The 27,821-nt window shown below is 50.9% G+C and overlaps 14 protein-coding genes across 14 annotated transcripts; 7 read left to right on the top strand and 7 right to left on the bottom strand.

Moving 5' to 3' along the window:
• Nucleotides 1-559: 559 nt before the first annotated feature.
• Nucleotides 560-2,629, top strand: N7510_007884 (MFS general substrate transporter; the record flags this gene model as incomplete). The annotated part of the gene is made up of 8 exons (XM_056979809.1): nucleotides 560-674; nucleotides 730-809; nucleotides 863-933; nucleotides 1,000-1,291; nucleotides 1,342-1,413; nucleotides 1,482-2,150; nucleotides 2,217-2,321; nucleotides 2,384-2,629. The coding sequence occupies 8 exons, from the start codon at nucleotides 560-562 to the stop codon at nucleotides 2,627-2,629; spliced, it is 1,650 nt and encodes a 549-aa protein (XP_056832852.1).
• A 1,024-nt stretch (nucleotides 2,630-3,653) lies between these two features.
• N7510_007883 (TLC domain-containing protein) lies at nucleotides 3,654-5,099 on the top strand (the record flags this gene model as incomplete). Its single annotated transcript, XM_056979808.1, has 3 exons — nucleotides 3,654-3,779; nucleotides 3,841-4,575; nucleotides 4,632-5,099. 3 exons carry the CDS (start codon nucleotides 3,654-3,656, stop codon nucleotides 5,097-5,099), a joined length of 1,329 nt encoding a protein of 442 aa, XP_056832851.1.
• Nucleotides 5,100-5,552: 453 nt separating this feature from the next.
• Nucleotides 5,553-6,088, bottom strand: N7510_007882 (uncharacterized protein; the record flags this gene model as incomplete). Its single annotated transcript, XM_056979807.1, has 2 exons — nucleotides 5,553-5,723; nucleotides 5,819-6,088. The coding sequence occupies 2 exons, from the start codon at nucleotides 6,086-6,088 to the stop codon at nucleotides 5,553-5,555; spliced, it is 441 nt and encodes a 146-aa protein (XP_056832850.1).
• Nucleotides 6,089-6,766: 678 nt separating this feature from the next.
• N7510_007881 (uncharacterized protein) lies at nucleotides 6,767-7,736 on the top strand (the record flags this gene model as incomplete). Its single annotated transcript, XM_056979806.1, has 2 exons — nucleotides 6,767-6,993; nucleotides 7,052-7,736. 2 exons carry the CDS (start codon nucleotides 6,767-6,769, stop codon nucleotides 7,734-7,736), a joined length of 912 nt encoding a protein of 303 aa, XP_056832849.1.
• Nucleotides 7,737-8,038: 302 nt separating this feature from the next.
• On the top strand, nucleotides 8,039-9,367 carry N7510_007880 (chitin deacetylase CDA6; the record flags this gene model as incomplete). The annotated part of the gene is given in 3 exon segments (XM_056979805.1): nucleotides 8,039-8,249; nucleotides 8,266-8,411; nucleotides 8,429-9,367. 3 exon segments carry the CDS (start codon nucleotides 8,039-8,041, stop codon nucleotides 9,365-9,367), a joined length of 1,296 nt encoding a protein of 431 aa, XP_056832848.1.
• Nucleotides 9,368-9,639: 272 nt separating this feature from the next.
• On the bottom strand, nucleotides 9,640-11,508 carry N7510_007879 (uncharacterized protein; the record flags this gene model as incomplete). Its single annotated transcript, XM_056979804.1, has 2 exons — nucleotides 9,640-11,099; nucleotides 11,181-11,508. 2 exons carry the CDS (start codon nucleotides 11,506-11,508, stop codon nucleotides 9,640-9,642), a joined length of 1,788 nt encoding a protein of 595 aa, XP_056832847.1.
• Nucleotides 11,509-11,890: 382 nt separating this feature from the next.
• On the bottom strand, nucleotides 11,891-13,483 carry N7510_007878 (adaptor protein STE50; the record flags this gene model as incomplete). Its single annotated transcript, XM_056979803.1, has 3 exons — nucleotides 11,891-12,936; nucleotides 12,993-13,154; nucleotides 13,225-13,483. The coding sequence occupies 3 exons, from the start codon at nucleotides 13,481-13,483 to the stop codon at nucleotides 11,891-11,893; spliced, it is 1,467 nt and encodes a 488-aa protein (XP_056832846.1).
• Nucleotides 13,484-13,588: 105 nt separating this feature from the next.
• N7510_007877 (uncharacterized protein) lies at nucleotides 13,589-14,206 on the bottom strand (the record flags this gene model as incomplete). Its single annotated transcript, XM_056979802.1, has 1 exon — nucleotides 13,589-14,206. One exon carries the CDS (start codon nucleotides 14,204-14,206, stop codon nucleotides 13,589-13,591), a length of 618 nt encoding a protein of 205 aa, XP_056832845.1.
• Nucleotides 14,207-15,983: 1,777 nt separating this feature from the next.
• N7510_007876 (SDR family NAD(P)-dependent oxidoreductase) lies at nucleotides 15,984-16,897 on the bottom strand (the record flags this gene model as incomplete). Its single annotated transcript, XM_056979801.1, has 2 exons — nucleotides 15,984-16,217; nucleotides 16,277-16,897. The coding sequence occupies 2 exons, from the start codon at nucleotides 16,895-16,897 to the stop codon at nucleotides 15,984-15,986; spliced, it is 855 nt and encodes a 284-aa protein (XP_056832844.1).
• Nucleotides 16,898-17,191: 294 nt separating this feature from the next.
• On the top strand, nucleotides 17,192-18,397 carry N7510_007875 (alpha/beta hydrolase; the record flags this gene model as incomplete). The annotated part of the gene is made up of 3 exons (XM_056979800.1): nucleotides 17,192-17,342; nucleotides 17,404-18,175; nucleotides 18,232-18,397. 3 exons carry the CDS (start codon nucleotides 17,192-17,194, stop codon nucleotides 18,395-18,397), a joined length of 1,089 nt encoding a protein of 362 aa, XP_056832843.1.
• A 1,922-nt stretch (nucleotides 18,398-20,319) lies between these two features.
• Nucleotides 20,320-20,764, top strand: N7510_007874 (uncharacterized protein; the record flags this gene model as incomplete). Its single annotated transcript, XM_056979799.1, has 2 exons — nucleotides 20,320-20,395; nucleotides 20,454-20,764. 2 exons carry the CDS (start codon nucleotides 20,320-20,322, stop codon nucleotides 20,762-20,764), a joined length of 387 nt encoding a protein of 128 aa, XP_056832842.1.
• A 1,225-nt stretch (nucleotides 20,765-21,989) lies between these two features.
• N7510_007873 (uncharacterized protein) lies at nucleotides 21,990-22,487 on the bottom strand (the record flags this gene model as incomplete). The annotated part of the gene is made up of 1 exon (XM_056979798.1): nucleotides 21,990-22,487. The coding sequence occupies one exon, from the start codon at nucleotides 22,485-22,487 to the stop codon at nucleotides 21,990-21,992; it is 498 nt and encodes a 165-aa protein (XP_056832841.1).
• An 863-nt stretch (nucleotides 22,488-23,350) lies between these two features.
• Nucleotides 23,351-23,902, top strand: N7510_007872 (cupin domain-containing protein; the record flags this gene model as incomplete). Its single annotated transcript, XM_056979797.1, has 1 exon — nucleotides 23,351-23,902. One exon carries the CDS (start codon nucleotides 23,351-23,353, stop codon nucleotides 23,900-23,902), a length of 552 nt encoding a protein of 183 aa, XP_056832840.1.
• A 1,468-nt stretch (nucleotides 23,903-25,370) lies between these two features.
• N7510_007871 (putative PHD and RING finger domain protein) lies at nucleotides 25,371-27,296 on the bottom strand (the record flags this gene model as incomplete). Its single annotated transcript, XM_056979796.1, has 2 exons — nucleotides 25,371-26,980; nucleotides 27,038-27,296. 2 exons carry the CDS (start codon nucleotides 27,294-27,296, stop codon nucleotides 25,371-25,373), a joined length of 1,869 nt encoding a protein of 622 aa, XP_056832839.1.
• Nucleotides 27,297-27,821: the final 525 nt, after the last annotated feature.

Genomic DNA, 27,821 nt, shown 5'->3' with positions numbered 1-27,821 from the left:
TGGTCAACACATCCTATAAATACCGTGGAGGCGGAGGCGGAGGCAGCCACGGTTGAGTTGAGCTTGATATTCTCTGTCACATGATTTGAAGTCGACTACATTGGCTATATTGTGGGTAGATTAAATGAAGAAGCGGACAGTATTAGGCGGACAGTATTTTGGTTATATTATTTTGCGGTGGTGTGGCATGATTGCCGTTATTAACTTTGCTGCTTCGCTCGGGTTAATAAGGCTTTATCAGCGGAATTCTGGATTAACTAATCTCAACTGTTTCCGGGGTTATCCTTAACGACAGCCGCTGGAAGGACCCAAAAGCCCTTCGGATGGACCGAAGGGGCGTTCGGGAGGGCCGAAAAGGATGTGACCTTACAGTAGTCCCTGCGGCATGCCCGCTACACAGTCATTCGCTGTTCCTCCGTTTTGGAACTTACGCTTGGGCTTTTTACTCGATGAAGGCGTCACTGACCGTGTTTAAGTGATAAAGAGCAGCTTGTCAAGTAGCTAGAATTAAATAGCTGTCAGTGTGCCTTGCAGCCCATAATCATATCCATAGAAGACAATGAGTGAAACTTTTAACATTGCGAGGACGCATTCTGCTATAGAAGCGCCGAGCAATAAAGATGACGTTAATGGTATTGTCTACGCTCCTGGAACTGTTTTGCTAGAAAATATCGGTATGTGAGTATCACTGAGAGTATCATAGTTATGATGTTAACTGTTGCCACCTAGTCATTTCCGAATCCCATCTGCGAACTGCTAGCTCTGTTATCTTGCAACCTAAACCAACTGTAGACCCCAATGACCCCTTGGTGAGACTTCTGAACATACCTAATGCTTGCTGCTCATGCTGATAACATACGAGAACTGGTCTCTAGCGAGAAAATCTCTCAACTTCGGAATCACTGCATTCTACACTCTTCTAATCTTTGGCTTGTCAGTCATACCGTGACCAATACGTCTGCTTTGATGTTTCCTGGGCGATTACTTATCGCAATATAGAATTGATATTGGCCCAGTAGTATGGCAAGACTTTGAACGCCTCCTGGGAATCACTTATCCTGAGTTGAACGATCAATACGCCGTGAACTGCGCCTCCCTCGGCATCGGTTCAATCATGCTAATCCCATTGGCGCTTAAATTTGGCCGAAGGCCTGTTTACCTCCTAACTTCACTGGTTGTTTTTATCACCGCGGTATGGCAGGCGGTTCTACGAGACTTTACGAATATGGTAGCTGTTCAGATCTTCAATGGATTTGCATGCGCCGTCAGCTGGACTTTGGTGCCTATCACGGTATGTAACTTGTAGCCTTGCCAACAACTCCTTCGCTGATTGAGATTAAGATCACGGATCTTTTCTTCGTCCACCAACGAGGGCGCGTGAATGCTATATACCAACTAATGCTTAATGGAGGGGTGAGATTCGACATCTATTTTCTGCTGGTACGACTCAGCGCATGTATATACTGACTATACACATATAGACCTTCCTAGCCCCAGTTGCTGCAGGGTATATTGCAGATACACAAGGATGGCCATGGATCTTCTGGTGGACTGCCATTTTCCTTGGTTTGAACCTGGCCCTCTTTGTATTCTGCTTCGAGGAGTCCAAATTCAAATTTTCCAGCAGTGCTAATGCAATCTCACATGATTCTGCGAGTCTCGGGGGTAGATTGGATTTTGATACATATAATCATGACTCGGCTGAGAGGATAAACCTTGCGATTGCATTAAGAACGTATCGTCAACGAATGGCACTTCTTACCAGAACCCCCGGCGATCAAACACAGTACTGGAATCAACTCTACGAACCAGTGAGCGCATTGTTTAAGTTTCCAGCCGTAACATACGTGATGTTATCCTACAGCTCTCTCCTGGTCTGGTTTACCGTCATCGCCACTACACAGTCGGAATTCTTTGCCCTTGAACCCTATAGGTTCGGCACCGCAGAAATCGGCTTGCTGAACATTCCACCGTTCATTGGAGCAGTTCTTGGATGTGTCTGGGGTGGTCCAATCAGTGACTGGTCTATCCAGCGGCTTTCCATACGGAATAATGGGGTCTATGAACCAGAAATGCGCCTCTACATTGCCATCCTACCGGCTTTGATAGGCCCAGCAGGTATTTTGCTTTACGGCTATAGTCTAGCAAAGGTAATCAATGATGCATCTCTACTATGTCTCCGGTATATCCTAACTATCACTAACATTACCTTGTAGGGCATGCCATGGATCTGGCCTTGTCTTGGATCCGGCCTCTATAGCTTTAGTATGGCAGGACTTCTCCCGATTTCGCTTACCTTCCTAATCGATTCCTACTCTGAGGTCAGTTACCTAACGCTGGATGCCTCTATAATTCATAATTACGCTAACTGACTTACCAAAAGATCATCGGAAGTGCCTTGGTAGGAGTGAATTTTGTGCAGTATATGTTTGCAACCATTGTGATTTTTGCGTTGGACCCGTGGATCCAGGGGATGGGACTACAAAATACTTTTATCTTAATTGGATGTCTTGCGTTTCTGGTTAATCTTCTGTGCATTCCGATGATCTGGTTTGGGAAGCGCTGGCGGATCGCCTGCAGGGGGAGATATGAGAAGATGGCTGCGCGACAGTTTGATGACCGAATCTAAACTTCTACTCTTGTCAATATCATTGCACCTCAGTTTCCAATTCTCAAGTAGGGAGATCACACTAGGGTGAATAAGACGAATATACAGGATGCCAATGTCTTTGGTCGAATGACAACATTGTTGATACTATAACACATGTCTAATGACTGACAATCGTTTCTGCGCCCCAGTGGAACTTCTAAGCAACTAGAGTTGCTATAGTGTAATGTCCTCAGTAGTATATTGTAGTGTTTTTTGGGCATTGTCTTTACAAGAAGAACAAATATAATATCTAGCTAAGGCGGAAATTTGGTCTATTAGGAATAAAGAGCGTAGTTGGACTTATCGTCGGCTTGTATACTCCCCAATCATCCAATAAGATCGTAATCACTACGGCTTGGCATTAGCACGGGGTGACTTGCTTCGTGCGGTGGTCTATAGTTCTACAATCGGTACCGCGGGACACAGACAAGGGATGACCCTTTTACTCTCATAAGCAGATCTCTTTGTATAGCAAGCACTCACGTTTAGCCTGCCCAAGTGGCAGCCAGCGTCCGCCCCAGGACCGGGGTGGAAGAGGGAGCAGGCTAAACTGAACCCCAACAACCTGCGCAGTAATCTGTCTGACTTCAATTCGACAACCCCTGTGGCCTCGAGCTACTGGCCCGAACCGGCCAACATGGGAGGTCTCAAGAGTGTGGTTGTATTCATAGTGGAGATGTATACTATTGTCACGGCTTGGCGTGAGCACCGAGGCAGGCCATTCTTGTATACAATAATGTTCTTCAAGAATAGCATGTAATAAAAAGGGGACCTGGCAAGAATCCAAGTCACCATCGCATCTCATCAGAGCGATGGGGAGAGTGATCTAACCCTAGGGCTGGCTGCCAAGGCTGGCCGAACCAGCGATCGACCCGGGCGCGGTGGACTCTTCCGGGACTCATCCGGAAACCCCCTGGATTTTTTTCCCTCTTCTCTTCCCACCGTCTCGTGACACCCTGACTGCCCTGAACATCTCACCTTCCTTTCCAACACATTGTCCGCCATGGGCCGTCCTCGGGGCAGATCCAACAACCTCGGCGTGGACATCCGTGGCGACACCAGCGCGCCCGCGATGTCCACCATGAACGACGTGAGCCCCGTCGAGCCCACTAGCCCCGATCTGAGCAAGGTACTATTCCCATCCGCAATGCCTTCGCGACGGCTGTTACTCACACGACAATGCCTCACAGCAGCTACAGGCCCAGTCGGAGAAATCAACCGCCAAGCCGCACTCTCAACGCCGCCGCACTCGGTCCCTCCTCCACCGGTTCGCTGACAAGTGCCTGAAGTACACCTGGCTGCTGCCGCTGCTCATCCTGGGCGTCCTGCTGTCCTTGTACGCGATCAACCCGACCCCGTCGAATCCAATGCACAGCGCCATCTTCATCTCATACCCGCAGCCACCAAAGACACCCGGCGGCCCGGTCATGTACGGCAAGGGCAAGAAAGACATTACCTTCGTGGCTTTCTACACGGTCGTCCTTTCGTTTACACGTGAGTTCCTGATGCAACAGGTCATCCGGCCGTGGGCGCGCTACTGCGGGATTAAGAGTCGGGGCAAAACCGCGCGGTTCATGGAGCAGGTGTACACTGCGATGTATTTCAGCATCTTTGGGCCGTTTGGTCTGTACGTGATGTACCAGTCTGACATTTGGTTTTTCAACACCACGGCGATGTTTGAGGGGTTCCCGCATCGGGAGCACGTGGCCGTCTTCAAGACGTACTATCTTCTGCAGGCGAGCTATTGGGCGCAACAGGCGATCGTCTTGTTGTTGCAGCTGGAGAAGCCGCGCAAAGATTTCAAGGAGCTCGTCGGACACCATATCATCACCGTGGCGCTGATCGCCCTCAGCTATCGGTTCCACTTCACGTACATGGGTCTTGCGGTCTATATCACCATGGACATCTCGGACTTCTTCTTAGCGGTATGCTTTTCTTTTGGGGAGAAATCGAACCCCATCGTAACTAATTGCCTGGACAGACCTCCAAAACGCTCAACTACCTCGATTCCATCATCACGGTGCCCTACTACGTCATGTTCGTCTGTATCTGGACCTACCTCCGCCATTACCTGAACCTGAAGATCCTGTGGGCTGTCCTGACAGAATTCCGGACGGTCGGACCCTTTGAGCTCAACTGGGAGACACAGCAGTACAAGTGCTGGATCAGCCAATACATCACCTTTGCACTCCTCGCCAGTCTACAAGCCGTCAACCTCTTCTGGATGTTCCTGATCCTACGAATTCTGGCCAACTATGTCTTCAACAGCGTCGTGCAGGACGAACGCAGTGAGGCCGAGGACGAGGGTGAGGAAGTCGAGGAGAATGGTCATGCTACAGCTACTCTCGCCACTGGCAAGGAGAACCACACGCCTCAGGTGCTGGTTAATGGCGAGCCTGTGCCCGAAAGGCGGAACCTGCGCTCCCGCAACAGCAAGCAGGATTCGTGAGGACCGCTTCAAGTCGATTTCCCAGCGGTGTATTCTTGTTTCTCTTCGGGGTCTGCTCTCACCCCCTCCCCCTCCCCCTTCTCATCATACTGCCCATTTTAATATTTCGAGCGAAGACAATGCGCTTCGCTCTTGTCCATAATTACGCATTGGAGTGACTGATCGGGTGACTAATGGGGCATGATGGAATGTGGTATATTTGGCAACGGCCGGGAGGGACTGTTTCGTGCTTTCGATTCTTGCACATTCTGACTATTGTGTTTACATTATGCATTTTATGTTCTCAGGGACTGGACGGATGCGACTCGTGTGGATATAGCCATGACCTTGACGAGGGATGATTGTGAACAAGTAGTGTTAGGGTTACGTGAAGGAAAGGAGACCGGTCGGTCTACACAACCAAGTCAAGTATTTAGATAATTCAACGTCGACACAGATGATGTTACAATTCTTCTACCTGTCCGTCGAAACCGTCCCCTTCAACTTGGCTGTCTCTGTGTCGCCCTCCCTCTTGCGGCTCTTCTCGGGGCTGGTGAGGAATGGGTGCGACGTATCTGCGTTCGAGAGGCCCTCTTGCTTGCCCGACATAGTGGCCGATCCACCAGGCGATTTCATAGCACTGGGCTATCATTTTATCACAAAATAATTAGCTTCCTGGTATGTATACTCGCTAGAACCAGCCCGAAGAACGACAAGATGAACCGTGGAAGGTGACATACCTGATCCACCTGTGAAGGAGGAATATTCTGCAACTCAGGCTTCGTCCGCTTCGTTTCCTGGCCCTGCGATTTTGCCTCCGCTGTCTTCTCTGCTGCAGCTTGAGTGGCTTTGCTTTCTTCCCTGGGTTTACCCTCCCCGGGCTCGGGCGGCGATTCCTCTACTGTCCCCGTTGGCCCCTTCTCCTGCTTTCCACCACGAGATTCCTTCTTCCGACCCGCCAAGAGTGAATACATGATCGCTGAACCGCCGATGCCGATTGCTCCGATCATCCTGAATAGAGGTCAGAGTGTCATAGCTCGAAGAAGATCACGGGACGCACCATGGCGAATTGCTGGTCTTAGATTCCGTCTGTCTGTGTTCATTGCCATTGGAATAGAGCCGGCGGCTCCGGTGCTGGGTAGATCGACTGGCGAGGGAAGCTGTTCGAATGAACTGGCTTGGTCCCGTAGCCCGGAGTATAGAGAGACTAGCAAAGCGCATTTCCCGTTAATCAAAAAAAAACCAATGAGAGGAATGGAAGAAATAGGTGCAAGAGGAGAAGATGAGAATCAGATCCGCGTATCAATTCTATTTAACTACTTCCTTCCTGGCCGGTGTCGACTACCTGCCGCAGGATCTATGACATTTCGAGCCTGGTCCGTGCGCAATGATCTAATGCTGGTGTCAGACCCAAACCAAGTCTGGTTTTTCATTAAGATTGTCTGGTTCAGATTTTGATCTTGGCATTCCGATGGTCCAATGAAAGGATCCGTCGATTCGAATGCGGACTTGGTGCGTGCCTGGGGCATACATGGTGTTGGTGCCTAGGGCATCCTTGGTGTTGCTGCCTCAGGCAGCCAACCCCACCTCCACAGCTATCGAGCTATTTACTATCTGAACTCACCTACTTCTTCCCTCACTATCCTCCTCGTCTAGTCACACAATCCCCCCAATCTGGTCTCCTCACCATGGCAGACCGCCAGGCTTTTCAACAAAACATCGCTGGCCTGCTGGCCAAGCTCGACGACCCGGATGCCGACTTGCGCTACATGTCTCTGAACGACCTCTACACAATCCTAAGCGCCCCCGGCTCAGGCTATTTCCAAGACCAGCGCTCTTCGACGCGGCTGGTGGAAGGCTTGCTCAAGGCCCTGGATGATCAGCATGGGGATGTGCAAAACCAGGCCCTCAAGTGGTGAGTCTCCAACAAACCTTGACGCTCGTCCTGTTTCTGATCCCAAATGCTGCCACAGCCTGGGCCCCCTGGCTATCCGACTGCCCTTTGAGTCCCTAACACCACTCCTCGAGAGTTTGACCAACTTGACTGCCTCCCAAACGATTGACACCTCCGTCCCCAACACCGCTCTGCGCGTCATCGTGGACACCCTGCCTCGCCCTCAAGCCGGCCAGCCCGCGCAGCAAAATACAATTGCAGCATACTCGGCCGTTTCTAAAGTCCTGATCCCTCGATTGGTCGGCCCGACACCCTCACCCTCCTCCCGACGAGGCTCGATCGTCAGGGGCATGTTGGAGAAGGATCCCTCGAAAGGCTTCAGCAGCGACGCCATCGACGTGCTCATCAAGGTGGTTACGTGTTTCGGTCCACTTCTGCAAGAATCAGAGCTGGCAAGCCTCTCAGAGCCGGTCATGGCTATCATTCACAACGACACGGCGGGTACCGTGGTCACCAAGCGTGCGCTGACGGCTATTTCGGCGCTGGTGCTGCATTTCTCGGATACTCAGCTCGATGCCTTTGTGGCCACCTTGGTCGAAACCCTATCCTCGCCCAACATCTCTACGGTTCACCGGCGACACTTGATTGCGACCGTGGGCGCCATCGCCAGCAGTGCCCCGGCCAAGTTCGGTCCGCATCTCAACACACTCGCACCATTTGTCTTCTCCGCTGTTGGGGAGGAAAGTGTCTCGACAGTGGGTTGATATTATTCACTCCCTCTGCAAGGAAAGCTGCCCTGGTTTGCGCAGTATCAACGATACCCACGATTTCTATGGAGGAAAGGCAATTGAATGGCTCCTTCCGTTTAGTGATAGCTAGACTCAATGGAAAGAAAGACCCCGTCGCCTCTCACCTTCCTGATTGTCGTTCTTGCTATCCCCATCCCCAATCGACCATCGCCTTCCCCTTCGCATCTCCCACCACCCCAACTCTTCCATCAGTACACTTACCACACACACACACATTCATACATACATACATACATACCGTCTGCCAACCTGTCAATATGCATCTCAAAAATCTCCTGACGCTGAGCATCGCTCTGGGGACGTGCATGCTGGCGAGTGCCGACGAAACCAATCCCATTTACACATCATCGTTCCAGCAGCCTGTCTCTTCTCTGCAGTCGTCGCACCTGGAGACTCGTGGTGCGCCTGACTACCGTTGCGGACCCGACCACGGTCGCTGCTCTCGTGGCACCTGCTGCTCCCGCTCCGGTGAGTGTCACGCCAGTCCTCGATTTGGAAATCTTGCTGACTCGGTCCACAGGATTCTGCGGAACGAGCAAGGCCCACTGCCGCTCTCCGGACTGCCAGCTTGACTACGGCCACTGTGACACCCATAAGATGCCCAAAGGCCCCCCACCGACCAAATCCCTCGTCCTCGCATCGGCCAGGTGCCGTATGGCCCGATGGCAATCCGCTCGTGCACTGTTCCCGGAACTATTGCGTTCACCTTTGACGACGGCCCAACCCAATACACTGGGGACCTGCTTGATCTGCTTGATCGGTACGGCGCCAAGGCCACTTTCTTCATCACGGGAAACAATAACGGCAAGGGCCAGATCGATGACAAGAAGTTGCCCTGGATGGCTTTGATTGAGCGCATACAGAGGAGTGGCCATCAGATTGCCAGTCACACTTGGTCCCACGAGGATCTCAGCAAGGTGACCGCCGTGCAGCGCCGTGACCAGATCCTGAAGAATGAAGCCGCTCTTCGAAACATCGTTGGCCACTTCCCCACGTACATGCGTCCACCTTACTCCAGCTGTGATCCCGCGTCGGGCTGTGGAGACGAGCTCGGTGGCTTGGGATATCACATTATTTTGTACGACATCGATACCGAGGACTACAAGAACGACAATCCTGGCCGGATTCAGTTGTCCAAAGACATCTTTGACCGGGCCCTGGGCTCTGCTTCCCCGTACGACAAGTCATGGCTGGTGATCGCGCACGACGCGCACGAGCAAACGGTCCACAACCTGACGGAGCATATGTTAAAAACCGCCTCGGAGCTGGGCTATCGCCCGGTTACGGTGGGTGAATGCTTACGGGATTCGCCTGAGCACTGGTATCGGCGTGACGATCGTGGCCCTACGAACAAGAAAGGTTCTAAAAGCGGGAAAGTTTGTGGGAACAGCTCGGAAAGTTGTGTGCAGAATTGTCAGAAGAACACTGGCTATTGTCCCGTGGAGATCCCTTCCGAAGGAGACGCCAAGGGGTCGCGCGTTCCGAACAAGAGTTCCAAGTCCGATGCGGACGCGGATCTGCGAACTATTGGCTCGGCGACAGTGACCTCACTGCTTCTGGCTTTGATCGTGGCCATGTTGATGTAATCAGGTGACTTGGACGGTGGATTCTCGGGTCTATCTTTATACAGGGGGTTGGCTTGTCTTTGGTTGATTGTATGCTAGCCCACAGACTACTAGTTAAATAGCTTTAGCAAGTGCTCTCATTGGGAAACACGTCCACGGTAATGTAGATCATATGGTATCGATACCAGGCGTGGACCAGAAGAGTGCTTCACCCCCAAATAAACAAATAGTAAACGCGAAAAGGCACAGTGGGTATAATAATAACATCGCACAAAGCAGCAAAACAAGACATCCTACTTCCGAACAATCTTCAGCAACGGCGCAATCCTCGCCCGACGACTCAAGCCCACCCGGAAAGGGACTTTGCTCGTCGATGCAATGGGACTGTGCTGCTTTGGTCCCCTGCTGGAACACATCATCGACACTGTCTCGTTGGTAGAATCTTGGGGTGTCTCTGTGTCCGTGGGTTGTGGTTTCTTGGGGGTTTGAGGTGCTTCCTTCTCCTCCGTTGGTGGGAGAGGCTCGTCTAGGTGTCTAGGAGTGGGGGGTGCGTCGGGTTGTTCCGAGGTCTCCAGACTGGCTGCTTCTGACACGAACTGCGATGTAGTAGTAGCCTCGACCACGAGGCTGGCATTGTCAAGTGATGCTTGCTCTGCGTTGGACTCAGTACTTCCGGCGTTGATCTGCTGCACGGGCTCGCTTGTGGATTCTTCGGAAGTCTTCTTGCGCTTTCGACCTCGTTTCTTCGGAACCGGCTTTTCCTGGGCTTCTGTGGTGAACTCCTCTCCGCTGGCTGGGGAATTTTGGGCGAAAGGCTTCCGGTCGATACCTTCCAGATGCACTGGCCGTGACTCAACCCATAACACGTCTTCTTCGACATCGGGATTGTAGGTCTTCGTCACCACCTCCGAGGTCGTTTTCCCTCTCTTTACCTTCTTTTTCTTCGTCCCTTTGGTGGGCTTCGAAGAGTTCAGAACGACACCCTTGTCCGACACCGCCTCAGACGATTTTGAGATACCGTCCAAGGATTGCACGCTCTTGCTTTCTGATAAAGCGACTGTATCATTCTCAACAGGAACATGAGCCGCAAACTCATGGTCCCGCGAGTTCGCCAGCTCATCATCCTCGTCATCCTCAGGCACGGCCTGTTTCTTTGAACGCCGCCCACGCGTCTTTTTCGAAACCGGGACCTCGACCCTAACCGCAGGCAGTGAAAGTTCATCGTGCTGAGACTTCTGCGGCGAAACCAGACCAGCGCCGAAAGTGTCACTCTTGGTTCTGCTGATCCGCGGAGACACATTCGATGACAGTGGTTCTGTGTCATGGGGAGAGTATGACATCGTCTGCAGAGACTTCGAGCGATGCGAACTCTTCTGCGAAGGACGCGACTGTGCGCTGGCGTTTACCGCAGAGTTCAGATCTTCGCTCAATTGATGAGCCGGCTCCTTGGCGGACGAGCTAATGTAGTTCGAGGTCGCGGGGGACATGTAGTCATAAGCGGTTCCGCTGGTGGGTTGTAGATTTTGGGTGTCGCTGTGCATGATGTCGTTTAGAGGTCGAGTATAGACGAAACTACCACTTTCCTCTTCGCCCAGCCGGTCGGACAGGTCAATTAGCACAGTAGGGAGCGATTCGGCTTGAGTGAGTCCCATAGAGTGAAGCGTGGCGGTGGAGGGTAGATGCTGACCCGCGCTGGAAGTGTCGTCGTCAAGAAGCCTTTGCTGAGCGAGCCCGATTTCTGTCATCATGGCACCTGGACAGTTCGAGTGTGAGAATCCAGTTAAATTCAATAACACAAAATTTTCAATTGTTAGATTGCTCGGTTCTCACTTACCAATTGATCCTCCACCCTCACCTTCACTGGTTGACGGAATCCATCTCTCTTCGCGACGCTGCTGCGATGCGGACTGCCGCACCGTTTCCTGGGATTGCAGGAAATTATCGAAGTTTACGCCCAGATCAGGGCCAGTGATTACATTTCGAGTGGACTGATGCGTATCTGAAGCGTGATACTGTGGGACAGAGGGTTGGTCGAGCTGGTACTGTTGCGAGAATGGGGACGGTTGCGCTCCTCGGGGTAGATCAACGGAGGCCGGAATGTCGTCCTCCACGATACCCTCGTCCTCATCGTCCGAGTCCTGGATGACGCGATCCCAGGTCATTGGGACAGGCAATTGCGACAATTGGCACAGTTACTGCGAGAGGCTGTTTGAACGTGTGGACGCCGGTCTTATCGCTGGAGCATTTCACGCGACCCGGATGACACGAGTCCACGTGATGATAAGACCACCATGCACTGTTTGAACAAAATGCTACAAAGAGTACTATTCACATTATAAATTGACAGGCAAATGCATATTCTAAGAAGATGGCAGTCGACTACACACAACTCCAGCAGAGCCTGTTGAAAAGCAGACTTGGTCCAATCACTGCTGAAAGCAAATGCGAATCAACAAGGCTGGCTATACAAAGAAAGGGCACGCATCTCTGGGTATCTCAAGTAGCAGACACGAGTGCATCGGAAGAAAGGGACGTAAAACAACATCAAAGAACACCGCCGGGGAGATTAATCTGCGCTCGACCACCATCGAACCCAGCGCTGTTGGGTGCTGAACCAGATATAGTGCCGACTGGGTAGCCGGAGTTGTCAGGATGTATTTTGCGCAGCATGAACATTGGTTTTCTTCCCTCCTTTGCCAGCTGTTTGAAGAGAATCAGAGGTTTTTCTTCCATCGTCAGACATCGTTCCTGGTCTCCGTAAACAATGTATAGCGCGTAGTTCTTGGAGTCGGAATGGATGTTGTATTTTTTCAGCGCGGCCGGAAGAACTTTATAGCAGGGATCGTCGAAGGAGACCCGGAATGATTTGAAGATTTCCACACTGGGTGTCGCTTCCCCGCCAGCCCGCGATTCGACCCGCGAGTTTGAGGAGGGAGTGTCTGTCCGTGATGTGGGCGGATGACTTGTAGTCAGTCGATCTGACCGAGTATGCACGGATGCTGTCTCATCATGGTCATGTCCTGTGCGACCAATATTGCTCTCCCTGGGCTGAGAATAGGATCGCGGATTAAGGGTCTGTTGTTGTCCATAAAGCCCGCTTGGAGATGTCGGAGATGGCATCCCTGGTGAGTGTTGTAGTCCTCCATTGAGGGAAGCAGTCAGGTGAGTAGAAGCAGCCATGGCAGCTGCCGAAGGCTCCAGACTTGACCCGGGCCGTTCATGGGCAGAGGGGATATGTGTTGGTGAACTGCTTTTGGGCGTGACACCTCCAGTGTAGGTGCGTTTTGAGACACCCCTGGAGAGTTTGGACTGATCGGGGAGCGTGAGTTGTGAGGGAGAGGTGAGAGTCTGGGAATCGTAGAACGTTTCGGATGATTGCCCAAAAGACGAAGGAGGAGGCAGCGGATGTGACCGATCTTTGGCGATTTTGAAAACTGGCAATAATTCTTGCCGTAATCGGCGGTAGTCCTCGGAAACCCGGCGCAGCTCTATCTCGACGGCCATGAGCTTCTCGTCCCGAAGTCGGATGGACTGAATCAAACGCGCAATATCGTCTTGCGATGCACTTTCATTCATACTTTGCTCCGTTGCTGAGTGGGCAAGTTAGCGCCAGATCAAAAGCCCACGCGATTCGGTGGGGACATACACAGTGGAATGTAATGGTCCGCCTCAAGCGGGACACCCTGTTTGACTTTCATTTCATACACAGTCTTGAGAATCGTCAATCGGTGTCCGACGCTATTAATTCCCATCTCCTTCAGCTCTTCATGTCTCAGGGCGATGAGCGCTTCACCGACGATTCCATTTTCTGTTTGGCCGATGGTAGTCAGCAATCAAGTCCGTAGTCCCGCCTACCCCTTTCAGCCCAGCAAACTCACCTCTGAATGTACCGTGGTACTGAAGCAGACCCAGAGAGGTCAAGTATTCCAGGCACTCATCGACCGTCCATTCTGTAATCACCGTCCGGGGAGAGCGGTCATCGGAGTAGCCAAACTTGGTCGGGGTGTGTTCCGAAGAAGGTATGTCAGAGTCTGTCGGTGAAGTCTCCGAGTCTGTAGGGAGGCGCGGAGAGGTAATCACGCTGCGTTCGTATTCATCGTCCGCATCGGAATCTGCGTGGTAGGATGTGTGGAGCATGGCGAAAGGAGATTTTCAGGTGGCTAATATTAACGGGCGACTATGAGGACGGAGAGGCGCGGGCCGCCAAAGCGCAGTGACCACGACGAGTTATGACCAGCGAAACTAGTTGGCAAGCACGATGCGAGGAATGATCCGATTCATGAAAGCGCAACCAGGCAGGACAACACGGGCTAGGGCTCGCGCGCCGACCACATTGACCGGGGGGCTCTGACTGCAGCAGACGAGGAAGCCGAGCTCAGTGACCGACTGATAGGCTGTGAACGCTGTCGTGGAAAGCGACGCGTGTGGGGTGGATGGAAATGAGCGCTGACCCAGGCACCGCCAGGAACGACAGAGCGGGGAAGCTGGAGGGCCGGGGGTGGGAAAAGTTGGTCTTTTCAGGGGGCGAAGGGGCGGGCGGGAAGGGTCGGGGAGAGGCGAACTGGGGGAGATTCCCTCGACAACACGGCACGATGCAGGCAGGCGATGATGGACAACGAGCGAGGGCAGTGTCAGACCAAAGACAAGGGCCAAGGCACGGTGAGAGTGAATGGGCGGACACGTGACCAGGTCTGGACTCCCCAAGTATATAATGACACGAGGATTTAGGTTCAACTGGTTTGTCTTATTGTAGGGATAGAAATATTTCCCATCGAATGCTGATATTTTATTGCCCTCACTTCGATTATGAACAGGTATGTCCTGAGTGCATGCTGTTCGTCGTCGAAGCACCATCACCATGCGGCCAGACCGTGGAAGACCAGTTTCAGGGCAGACCCACCACAGACTAACTAGAAAGTGCCTGCTTTAGACTTATTTATTACGTAGCTGATTGGTGAGAAACTGCTATTTACTCTTCCCATTTACGAAATCCAAGAACGGAACTGCTATATCAAATATTTCGGGCATCGCACATCGGCTACAGAATATATCGAAACTATTGATTCTAAATATGATAGCCACTGGCACAGGGATCTTACTGGGAATCCATGCTCGTTCTCATCTTCAAAAGATCTAGTGGTCGAACCCAGGTTTTAGAAAGCCATGCTTCTTGGCGCATCTACCAATCTAGATTCAACGCTAAATGAGGTTGACTATGGCGAGATTTGCCGTTCACAGTCGATTGGTACCAATGGGATTTTAGTTTCGGCATCTCGGCTTCATACAATATTGGTTTTCATCCCGTTCGAGAACTGGACATCACGGATAACAGTATTCGAGATAGGTTTCGGCAAATGATTGCTGTAAACCCGGTTCTGGCAAGGTTAGTGCTTTTGGCTGTCTTCCCGCAATGAGGCGTTCCTGATCCCTGGCATTTGTCTGCAATTCAGGTAGAAAGACAACAGGTCCAACTGGATAGCTATCATTGTGCTCTGAGTTATCCTCTGTGCGTGGTGTTGTGGACGAATCGTTGGTCACAGCTGGTCTTTGTTGAGCTTCCTCTGCCATTTTGTGATATGTCACATGATTGGACCACCGTGCTCTGTCGAAGCCTCTTCTCTTCAGATGTGCATCGTGTGCTGATGATGATGGCTACTCAAGCCTATCTTAAGCCAAATCTACCTCGTTATTGTCTTTTTCCCAGCCGGAAGGATGTCGACTCTATTCGAAAATCCAACTTGGTCACAGGGCAACGCGATCTGGCTTCGGGCCTCGCTGGCAGCGGAGTTATGATGCGAAGAGAAAGTCTGACTACTAGCATTGCTATCAGGCGGCGTTAAGGGAGTGTTTCGAGAGAGGGCCTCTTGCTGCATTCCACGCTCAGCCTAACTGAGTGTATCGGGCGGAATGGACTGGAGGCAACCCACCGGCACTCCTTGCCCGTTGTCTCGCATTTACTTCACTTTCTCTGTCCTTGATAACATCGGGCTTGAAGATCACATCTTATCTAGAGCCATGATTCAAATGCGATCATTTCGCTATCGTGGACAATCAATCTTATATGCTATGATATGCGACACAGCAAGCTCAGCGCGCCTTCTATTTGGCTGATGACCGGTGGAGTGCAGCCACCCTAGAGCAGACGTTTTTGAAGGATTTCACAGAGAATGTATGATCAAGCGCAATATGTTTATGCTCACAACAGACATGATCCCATGCGGGGCTATTGTCTTCCCCACATACCCACTTGACCCTAGATTAGCATACCGGCTGTATGCTGGGTTAGCATACCGGCTGTATGAAGCCAGTATTGCCGTCTGAGGGTGAACTCGCTACGATGCCAACAACTGCCAGTGTGTTGACCCGAATAGTCTACCTACATTGGAGGGATCCAACGTGGACTGACAGCCCACAACGTCTAATTTAGAACTTGTCTGCCTAGAACAGTAAAGAAAAGAGTGACAACCTGCAACTCTATTCGGACTGTCCGGCCATTATCATTCTCAGTCAGTCTTTAATAACCTCATCTAGCGTCAGATTTGATCTAAGATAGCCATTTGATTTTAGTTCATCTGGCAATGCTTGTTCAATGATAGTTTTTTACAAATTCTATTCACACAAAAAAAAATCATCATAGTTAGCCATTTACACTAGCACTCTTGGTCATTCCAATGCCCACGGCTGCCGTTGTTCCAGCATCGACTGGAAGAATGACTCCAGTCATCCACCGGGCGTGAGGCCCGGCCAGAAATACGACCGCCCCAGCGCAATCCCATCCATTTCCCTCGGTTCCAAGCAAGCTTCTCTTCCGCCGGGCTTCTCGTGCCTCCTCGCTCATGCCCTTTCCATACATCATAGGCGTATAGAGCATCTGCCTTTCAGTCAGTTACCAACTCAAGATTTTCAATCAATTAGCCAGCACAAACGTACCCCAGGGCAAACGCAGTTGACTCGAATACCATCCGACGCATGATGGGCTGCCATTGCTCGTGTCATGTTCACCACGGCGCCCTTGGCAGTCGGATACAGTAGATGTGGCGTCCCACCTTTGAGACCGGCGACACTGCCCATATTGACGACACTCCCCTTAACTTCTCCTTCATTTTTCATCATTTCCGGAATGGAATACTTGCTCATCTGCACCATGCTTGCGACGTTGATCTCCATACTCTTGGCCCATTCGACCATATCAACCTCCATTACTGTTCCCGCCGCGCCTCCAATTCCGACATTGTTAACCAGAATGTCAAGACGTCCGAACTGCTCCACAGCATATTTTACCACGGCCTCGCAGTCTTTCAATGATGTCACGTCTGCAAGGAATGGAACGGCTCGTCCTCTGCCGGCTTTCGAGGCGATCATCTCAGTAGTTTTAGTTGCCCATTCTACATTGAGATCGACGCAGACCACATCACAGCCATCATTGGCCAGCAAAATAGAAATAGCACGTCCGTTACCAATTCCATCTCCTAGGCAGCCTGCCCCTGTCACAATGGCAACCTTGCCTTTCAAAGACCGCGAGGGGGGTTCGGATGAAATAGCAGAGTCCATTGTCGCGTTTTGGAGGTGAGCGGGAGAAAGGTACAGAAGGTGGGTGTTTTATCGCACAATGGACATTGAATAGCCAATATAAGACGCCGGACTTCGGTCTCGGTAAATGATGTCCGGGCAGATCCACATCTACCCGAGTTCCTAGTGTGGAATTTATGCGGGGTCGGCGATTGCTGCGAGTAGATTGAGCCGAGGCGAACTTGAATGTGGTGGGGTTACCGGATTCTGACAATGTAGCACGATCTTCATCTGCCTTGCATTGCTACTGTTCTATCATTATTATTGCCCACTATCATGGCCGACTTCTCAGAATACACAGGGCCAAGCGCCGACTGGGTCGCGCTTGAGCCGACCCTCCCTGCTCTGCCACAGGACTTATCGGCCCTGGAGATGAGAGATTTCATTAACAAAAATCGCGAGGAGCTGGCCGCAAAGGGGATGGAAGGTACAATGTCACCATGCATGAAATTTACCGAAGGCAAGGCAACCACTGACCCCCAGTTTAGGCCTCAAGTCTCAAGTCCAAATGCAAGACTTCACCGTTCGCACTCGTGACGGTGCAACCCTCGAAGCACGCACCTATCGTCCGGCGGGCGTGCCAGCTAATGAGCCTCTGCCAGTATACATTCATTTGCATGGCGGAGGGTTCCTACTTGGCACATTGTCCTCCGAAGACGCAATTTGTTCGCGGATTGTAGTCTCTCGCGCAAGCAAGAACAAGCCTGTGGTCGTTTTCAATGTCAACTACCGTCATACCCCAGAACACCGCTATCCAACCGCCTGGAATGACACTGAAGACGCCTTTGTCTGGGTACACGAGCACATCGCCGAAATTGGTGGGGTCGCCGACCAGGTTGTCGTCGGCGGTATCTCGGCTGGAGCATGGTTGACAGCCTCGCTGACACTGGCTCAGGCAAACGGCCAAGATAAGCGCCTTGCTGCCTGTCCCAAAATCCGAGGGCAGGTCCTCATGATCCCGTGTGTTGCGCATACCGATTACTACTATGCTCCTCGCCAAACATTGCTGTCTAGCCCCGAGCTGTCGAGTTTGATACAGTGTGCCGAAGCACCTATTCTCCCTATGAGTCGCATTCGACTGTTTGGCGGGTTATTAGGCCTTTATGAGCTCAAAGAATCTGCCGATGACCGCAGAATGAATCCTGGGAACGCGACTGCGGAGGAGGTGAAAGGTTTACCTCCGACCACTTTTGGAATTGCTGGAAATGATCCCCTGAGAGATGAAGGATTTTTCTATGCGATGTTACTGAGTGAGAACGGGTAAGTAGCCGTATTTTCATATCGTTTGAGGTTATGTTGCTGACGTTTGTTGAAAGGGTCCCTACAAATGTCAATGTCTTCCGTGGTGTACCCCATGGCTTCCGACGTTATGGAGACAAGCTGTCTGCCAGTAAAAACTGGGACAATGTGATGAGTGAGGGTATTACCTGGTCTCTTTCCAATCCTGTGGCTGGTGCCTTTGAAATCAAGCCGGATTGTTGATGCACTCTGTTCAAACGCTCTTCGTTGCATGTTGAGATCAGTTACGATTTTGTCAGTAGATTGAAATCCTACCGTAGTCGTCTGTACTGTTCGCAGGAAATCAGCGAATCAAAGTTTGAGAGTTCAAAATTCAGAATCTGCTCCACGTGCCATTCAATAGTAGACCTTTATTCCAAGGGAGTAAAATCGTCTCCTGTGTATGTATGTAGCAGTCTGTAGCACTCGAGCTTGGGGTGAAATGAGTTACCGTAATAAATAGCTAACCCGTCTACCTTGTCTTTAACGTCGCACTGGTCATCTTCGCCCATTATGTATTTTCTCCGGCCTATTGCTTTTCTCGCTGTGGTTTTTTTCGTGACTGCAGAGAGGTGCGCTGGTTTAGGTTCAGTATGTTTAGCTTGCTTAAAGTGGACTCCAGTCAAATCATATGCTGAAAGCTATTAGATTTCTGCGGCGAGAATTCCACGAGTTAATCCTGATGCACTCACCACTATTTGCGATTGCCCCGAAGGGGTAGGTTGATTCAATATTTGCCGCTTAATGAATATTTTGCGCTGACTGTTGTCATCTAGACCACTAGCGACCTATACAGAGGTTTTGTAAGTCACTATAAACCTAGTCTCGACTATCACCTGTGGACTTGGAGATACTAATATTGTTTATAGGACGATGTTGCCATTGGCTTAGTTTGCATCCCGAGAATACTTTAAGTGCCCTTGGTGGATACACATTCGGGAGGTTGTTGCCGTTCAAGTTAGGATCTTCGTATTAGGACGTTATGCTAGGCAACGTGCGAAGGTCCTATAACAGCTTCGACATATCGATATCAGGCGTGCTTGGTCTAATTAGGAATTGGAGCGGGCAATATCCGGGTGAAATGGACGGATACGGCTAGCATAGTAGCGGATGGTCTCACCAAAGCGCTCGAGTCGGCTTTGAAAAGGTAAATGTCCTTGAATCAGGAGTATGCTACTTTGGCCTGAGACGGTATGCCAATGAAACAGTGATATGAGCCTGGCATTTTTGAGCTCCTCATGCTCTTGTACGAGAAGCACTCTTGGACGTGCGTTGAAGAGGTTGTGCAAGAGATTACCCGTGTATCTTAACACAGGGGTCTCGTGCACAACGTGAGCACCCCGACTGAAATACACTATTAGGCACGCATAGACCACAGATCGTGGAAGAGAAGAGGTGTAGAGATGTTGGGTAGTTGAAGGAGCAATATTCCTCCCTAATCGAGACAATCAAGCAGCGCTGTATGTTGACACCTCAGGCCACAAGTCATACACACATCCAAGGTCAATATTCCAGGAACCAGATCATTCAGAATGCACAGAAGACTTCAGCCAGATACCTGCTAGCCTCAGTACCACCCTATCGACCCTGCTCACAGCATGCCATATCTTGATGTTTCACCCTGTCAGGCATATATGCAAACCAGCCCGGAAGGAGCATGTCAACAATCTACATTAACCAATTGAACTATCGAATTTGTTTGTACGTTTTGTGGACTACGGCGTGTTACCAAAGGTTACGTCGGGCTCATTGTTATGTTGCCTGGTCTTACTGGGCGAGAAGGCAACGAAGCGCAATTGATAAGCAGATCCGTCCGCGATATTATAAACTCGACTTTCGGAGACACGTGTGACTGGTCTCCTACTCCTGAGACATCGGAGTTTGCTCATTGTATAGCTGAAACTCACTCCGAGCTGAAGGCAAGTAAGCTTGTCTGTTGTAGGGAGTTCATGGTCATGCAAAAGTATAAAATGAGTGTATTTCGCTTTGACACTCATATCCATTCAACAAGAATATAAAGTCTTCTCTCAAGCAATCAAGATCTAAACCCAATTTGGTAAATACCAACTCCTCCTCTATCCATTACCACTGTTAACAAATGGACTAGTGCAACCTACTCGACCAAAATGCGGCTGAACTATCTTCTCGCTCTCCTTAGCCTAGGTGCTGCTGCTGTTGCGGCTCCCGTGGCCGGTGAACCCAGTATGTGCTTTTCTATCCAAACCCTATACGGCATTATCTGATCAAGTTTACATTACAGGTTCTGAGGTTTCCGCCGGAGGTGGCGGTGGAGGATGGGGAAGTGGACTCGGCGGGGGTGAGGGCTCTGGCATTGGCGCCGGTGAAGGGAGCGGCGAGGGCTATGGGGGCGGAGAAGGTGCCGGTGCTGGAGGTGGTGAAGGTGGCGGCATTGGCGGCGACGGCGGCGACGGCGGTGGTGGTGAGGGTGGTGGCTTCGGTGCTGGGGGTGGCTTCGGTGCTGGATTTGGCGCTGGAGGTGGAATTGGTATAGGTGGGGGATCAGGAGGCGGTGGTGGTTTTGGAGGTGGTGAGGGTGGTGGCGACGAGTAAGAAGCGTGATTGGAAAAGGGCATATGAAACCAGTCTGCCGCATGTATATCAGATACATCAGTCAGGATTTCAAGTGAATCAATTGGGTCATGCCGATACACCTATAACTATAACTCCTACTTTATAGCGGCCTTAGCTGACTATTAGTCCAGAGAATTTGCTCAACTCTTAGTAGCACCTTCTGCAGTTCTCACATTTCTCCACCCTGGCACCCATTGATCCTCAATAATCTTGAGCTGGACATCTTGAGCGCGCTTAAGGTATGCTTCTTCAGTATGGTCATCAATACCAAAGTCGTTGAATCTTACACTTGCGCCAGATTTCGATATGATTTCGATGTGGTCATAAAGAAGTGGCCTATAAGGGAAGTGGATATTAGGTTGGAAAAAGTCAAACGAGTTGATGAGAAATAGGACGCACCGTTGATACTCCTATCCGTTGCCAATCTCATCATGCACAGGGCTACATCTTCCTGTGGTGCGAACTCAACTCCCTTAGCGATCTGCTTTGCTTCGTAGGTAGCTGAACGAATTGCGTTCTTGGTGTAGCTGGGTATCTGTTAGACCAATTGACATCGCAATTGTCTAGACTGATACAGAATGCCTTACCATAGGGCGACATAGTTGATTCGAATACCGTGCTCATGAGAATTGCGACGAGGAGTTCTCATAAGGCCTCTTACTCCTTTGTATTGTGTTGTCCTAGTGTATGATGATCCAGTTGTCATTTACTGTTCTCTCGCTTCTTCCCCTCGTTTCGGCACACTGTCCGGTTACCTCAATGCGTAAACCGACGGGAATATGTTCCGGTTTCTTGTCCGGCAAAGTCAAGCAAAGCGTAGGATAGGAGGTGAGCTATTTACATCTTGTGAGTTGTATTGGGGTCGGTCGGGCTACCATAGTTTCTGCTTCTATGCGGCTAACTAGTGACCATGACGATACGATGCCAATAACCCAGCTGTGAGAATAATGTAAAAACCAGAAGCTCAAGAAAAGAAATTAATTGCGGGGTATTTCCGAGGGCATGTCATGCCCCCTGCGCGAAATGCAATTGTCTATCAAAGTGATATAAAAACGCCTATCGATCTTCCAGTTCCCACAGGGTCGTAGCTGGGCACATGCAAAGGATTCATTCCACAGCCAAATCCGCTGAATCCCGAAAAATCCAGTCAATACTCCAAATGCAAAGAATAACCGCCATGCAAAATTCATGTCGTTCTGCTGGGTTACTTCTTGTCCCCATTTGTAGTGCTTTCGTCCTCAAGATCAACCATGTCCCGCAATATATCTTTGAGGCCGCGCACGCCTTCTCCCACCACACTCTCCGGGATTCGAACATCGACCCCTTCCAAGTATTTTTCCGAATCAAATCGGGTGTCGGATACTGCGGTGCCGTTGGTGGCGTTCCCCTTGGTCCCATTCTGTTTTGAGTCGCCATTCTGGTTGTAGGAAGATGACGCCGGGCCCAGCGCTGGATGTGACCGGCCCTCAGCAGAGGCGACGACTGCATCCATTACATCGTCAAAAGTCTCACAGCGGCCAGCGCGGAGGAGTTCGGTGGCGAGGGTAGTGACTTTGTCGGTCCAGCCTAGGCGGTGAAGGGATCCGAGAAGGGTTTCTTGGAGGTCTTCTAGTGCGGATGTAGCAGCGAGCTTTGTGAGAAGGTCGGATTCGAGAGCGTCGGGGGTGGAGGAAGCGCCGCCGGTGGATGTGGAGGAGGGCATGATGGGCGCTAGAAAGAGAGAACAGGTCCGGGGAAAGGAAGGACGGAGGCGACAAGATCAGCTAGAAGGACCCATTGCAGTATTCACTGAAGACTTTAAAGGCCGACAATCAACGTCGTTCATGGATTTGGTTGACGCTCGCTCCGGTGCCCGATAAATGTAAGTGGCCAATCGGCGTCCCACCGCCCAGCGGCCACGGGCGGTGAAAGAGGGCGAGACTGGGATGTGGAGAGTATGAATTCTGATGTTTACCAGCACCAAAAAAGAGATACTCTTTACAGCTATGACTAAACCAGAGGAAAAGCAATAGTAATTGTTGTTAAGACAAATTATGTCTTCAAGACGAAAGGAGTGTTATATTGTAAGCAGTGATAGAGTGGATAATCAAACTACAGGAGGGACGATCATATGACTACACGTGATCGATAACAGACTCAAACATGCGCACGTAAAAACACTTCTCATAACTGATCAAATGTAGAAAACAGCAAATAGAGGTGAGTATGTTCCTACACCTTGAGCTAGTCCTTATGATTGTCCCAAAAAGCTCGTCATCGGTTCCTTCAAAAAGCTCGTCATCGGTTCCTTCAAAGCCGAATTGCATTTGTAATTGCAAGGGAACGTTGAGCTAGCAAGTGAAATCCACTAGCCTAGTTTGCATAACCATCTGAAGTTATTTTCTCTAGTTTTGTCAATTATAAATCAGAACGATTATGCATCGCCAGCTAACAATTAGTTATATACAAAAGTGATTATCAATCGCTGGTTAGTAGCAGCAGCAGTAACATATAAAACACAGGTTGAGAGTCATTTCACAAACATCAATCAATCAATAAATCATCAACGACTTCATCGCTTTCAGAATGGACACCCCTATCCGCCGAGTCATAACGGGAAGCGACCCGAGAGGCCAGGGGTACTTCGAATCCGACAAGATCCTAACCCCCTACGACCCAAATACCGCTCCTGCATTCTCAATTCCTAGTCCCAACGCAGCGTTCGGGGTCGTCCAGATCCATCGTTCGCGAGGCTTCCCTGTTGACAACCAACGCCCACTACCCGACCCACACAAGACTCTTGTTCCTCTGGCTGATAGCAAAGGCCCATCCTGTCGCATCCTGTACCTGCCCCCTGCGGAGTCGGGATGGTTCCACCGCACCTTGAGCTTGGATTACGCTGTCATCCTATCTGGCACTGTTGGATTCATCACAGACGGAGGCAAGGAAAAAACCTTGAAACAGCACGATGTAATTGTCTGCCGAGGTGTCAACCACGAGTGGGTCAACCGGGGTCATGATGCAGCGCAGGTCTTTGTGGTAGTTGTGCCTAGCAAGGCCATTGTCACCGAAGACGGGGTACATTTGGAAAAAACACCGGCGGGCGATATCTATGACCCCAAGGAGGAAGAGATCTGATTTGACTTTGACTCAATTCATTACCTATAAGCGGTTCATACCACATAGAATCCAAAAACTCAGTCTAAAATGCCGAATTATTTCCGACAATAAGCCTGTCCGGTGGCATTCGTTTTCGCTAGAAAATGCTGATACCCGTTCCCAAGCCTGACCCCCAACCGCTTGGCGTAATGAATAATCATGGTAATGTATTTGTTGACTCGCTGGAAGATATTTTGCCTCTCCGATCTATACAAACCAGGGAGTTGAGAGTAACAAAGTATAGCTGCTGTGTAAAGATTATCTTCAGAGTGCGCAGGTTTTCCTCTGTATCAAAGATGGGACTGGGAGCCCAAGGATCATATTTATCAATAACCAATCGCACTTCAAACCGTCAATATATATTTTTGCCGATGCTCTCGGTGTTTACATCCCTTCAACGTTCCACGTTCATTGATTGAATCCTCAACACTGCTTGGCGTTATTGACTTCGTGTGATGCGTAGTAGATTGCCATTTTTATCCCTGCCCAATTGGTATATATTTTGTTGAGGCGCCGGCAATTCTTCCGCCCGCAAACCCCAGATATAACGTAGTAAACTACGCGCGCGTCTTCCAGTTTACTACTTACCGCCATTACGATACAACTCAGCAGGGGGCATTGAGAGAATAACTTGAGTTAGACTACCGTCTTTCAAGGTAGAGTTTGAGAAGCAATTCGTGAGTTTATATAGGGAAGTCTGTTTTCGAATATCGCTGCACCTGCCGGCCTACTCACCAGATCTAAAACCCTGTTGAAGAATTTTTCGCCGAACTCAAGGCCTTCATTAAAGACAAGTTCTATTTGCCTGGTGGATGGATCACGCAAGTCGGCTCGCTGGCCCCCATGTCAAGTAAAGCAGATCTTTACTTGAATAATCTAGCAATATGCCCGCTTCCAAATACAGACTAAGATTAGTCAACCCATTGACCGTGCGATGCACAGTAGTAAGGGTTGTCTTAATAGGGGCTCGCAAGCAAGAGTCTTTAATGTGTGCGTGATTAGTTGGCGATTGCTTCTAAGGCACAAATGAACTACCATGTTGATGCTATTACGGTTTAATTTCTGAAATGATCAGTATCTACCTACTATGCAACCCCATCTCATGTACGAAATGCTAGTTGTATACACCATGACCTCAAAAGGCTGTCCCGAATCCACTTACGAAAGACGCATACAAAGAACACCGACCTAAAACACTCACGCCGGAAAGTAACTAAAGTATTGGCGAAGAAAAAAAGACACATAAAGATCTCGCTGATGACACTGATGACAAACGCAAAATGATGCCCACTTCCTCGGATAAACCGGCGACAGAGAGAAAACGCCATAGATGAGAAAAGAATTCCACATTCCCTCTGAGAAGAAACTCCCCCCAAATCCAAAATCCGATGAGCGATAAAAACAAACGCCGGGATAAATGCAAGCTTGAGTCATAGCATAGCAGTCATTATACATCGCCATCGCCATCTGAGTCCGCCGTCGTCATGGGTTGTTTCTCTTTACTACCTCGCGAAGGCAAAGCGTCGATAGCTCGCTGGACTTCGAATTTCGCAGCTCGATCGAGGTCATCGCGCGAATCGGGTTCCAGAGATTCGATCTCTCCGACTCGTTCGTATAGCATGCGGGATATACTCCGGTTGATATCGGTGTATTGGTCCTTCGATACCATTTTCCTCTTGTAGTGAGGTTTCAAGGCGGTGCCGACCATTTTCTGAATGTCGGATTTGACAGACAGAGATGGACCGGATCGATGGGGTGATGTATCGGGTGATCGGGAATGTGCTAGGTGCATCGCTCGTCGGGGAACACGGGAGCGAGGAACACGAGAGGTTGCAGGAGATTTCTCGGTTGCAGATTGAGGGGACGTGGGACTTCCGGAGAACGATACTTCGGGAGAGAAAGGAGGCGATGTAGATTCCGGCGGAGACGACAGTCGGATGGGAGAAATAAGTCGACCTCGGAAAGGCGGCGGTGTTGTGGATGACAGGCGAGGAGAGGAGTGGTTGGAGGAAGGGGGCGAGATGGAAGGAGAAGAAGGCCCGGATGTAGCATGGTCGGTAGGCACGGTGGATGACGGAGCTGATGGTCCATGGGAGTTTGTTCGGCTTGAAGTCGACGCATCTTGCACTTCCTTTAGAAGCGATGACAAGAAACTCGGTTCACCCGGGTGGTGGTCTGGGTTAGCTCGCGCGTTTGAGCTGGCAGCTCGAGAAGATTCGCCATTTTGCTGAGCCATGGCCGCGAGCTCCTGGGGGCGTCTCGTTCGAGGACGCTTCAGTTTCCGCTGCGGTTCAGTGGGCTCGGGGGATGGAGAAAGCGTCGGTTCCTTTCGCTTCCTGCTGGACGCATTTGGATTATTTTCGATCTCTCGAGCCCGCTCAAATGCGTTCCAAGCGCGCATCTCCTCCAGGGATTCGGGTTCGGGAGTTGGCTCCCTGGGCACACGAGGACGCGATGGGCGTGGAGGAGCCTCAAGATCAAAAAGCGAAGCAGTGTCCCGGAACCGGTTGTGACCGCCTTGACGCTCCGCGACTTCGAAGCGACGTTGCCAAGCACGAAATTCGCGCTGATTGGCCTCCTCCCGACGTTGTTGCTGCAGTATACGTTCGGCCGAGCGATCGTCGTCGAACGGGAAGTCCAGGTCCAGGTTCAAGTTATCCCAGACAGATTGCCAGACCCGGGCCCAATGCACGGAATTCAGCTGGGTCCGGTTCTGCAACTGGCGGCGCTGGGCCCGTGTCCGACGACTACGCCGTTCGTTCGCGCGGGAGGGTCGGGCGGAAACCTCGGGGGCTGGACCGAGCGCTCGCTGGGACTCGCACACCTGACAGTACCAGTTCCCTGCTGGAATCTGGTCTAGACCCACGCAGTAGATATGGGAGGGAGCATCGCAGCCATCACAGAGCAGGAGTACATCTTCATTATCCGCCTCCCCACAGATGGTGCACGGCTGGAAGAAGTCGGCGAGGTCATCTTCGACATATTCGATCACCATCGAAGGATCAACCTCGGCCACCTGGACTCGGTCTTCAACGGCATACGATGAGACGACGGGACCTAGTAGAGAATCATTAGCAACGGACTCCGACGGTCTAAACAAGGGGGTTGCCTTACCTCCCGGTCGATCACTCAGCTCGACCATATTGAAGCTGCGTCGACATATCGGGCAGCTGTTCGCGCGCTCGACCCAGGGCTTCAGGCAATCGTTGTGTAGGATGTGCCCACAGGGAAGCAGCTGAGCGATCTGACCCTCGTCGCCATCGAGCGCGGCCTTCGCATTGCCGATATCAAGGCTTGGCACGGCAGGCTCGATGACGAGAGGATCAGGGCTTTCGCCAAGGTCTCCGAGACAAACAATACAAGTATCGGACATGGAAAGAGGAGTAGTGAGGTGGGAACAAGCTGCTCGGGGGAGGCATGAAGACAGCTCGGAGGGAGGATGGGTGGGAGGATGGGGAAGTAGTAGGGTGTACAGAGAGGTAAGTAGGAGACTAAGTTGGGTGAGTGGGGAGGAACAGCCTTTGAGAGGTGGAGCCAGGCAACGTGACTGCAGGCGAATCAGGTGCCGGGTCAGCCATTCTTAGTAACGCCCGTGAGGTTAGGTAAGAAACCTGGATGCGATCAGACCGGGTCCGCTGACCAGGGTGACAGGTCGTTCCACGTCGAAACGACTGGGTGAGAGAAATGGAGCTGGCAGGAGATAAGAAGGTTGACTCAGAGTACCCCATCGGACATGGACAACGAGCGGTGCACGGGGCTACGGGGGCTGATCGGATCACCAGAATGGCAGTGTGACGCTCGGCGGATGATTGTCTCTTGGCATCGTATCTACGCGGAAATCCCAGACGGAGGGAACGGAACGGAGGAACAGGTAGATTCCGAAGAATTTCTCATATTT

This window comes from Penicillium lagena, assembly GCF_028827675.1.
Source record: "Penicillium lagena strain IBT 129212 chromosome Unknown utg000005l_segment0_segment0, whole genome shotgun sequence".
Lineage (NCBI taxonomy): Eukaryota > Fungi > Ascomycota > Eurotiomycetes > Eurotiales > Aspergillaceae > Penicillium > Penicillium lagena.
This window is presented reverse-complemented; position numbering and strand designations above follow the sequence as displayed.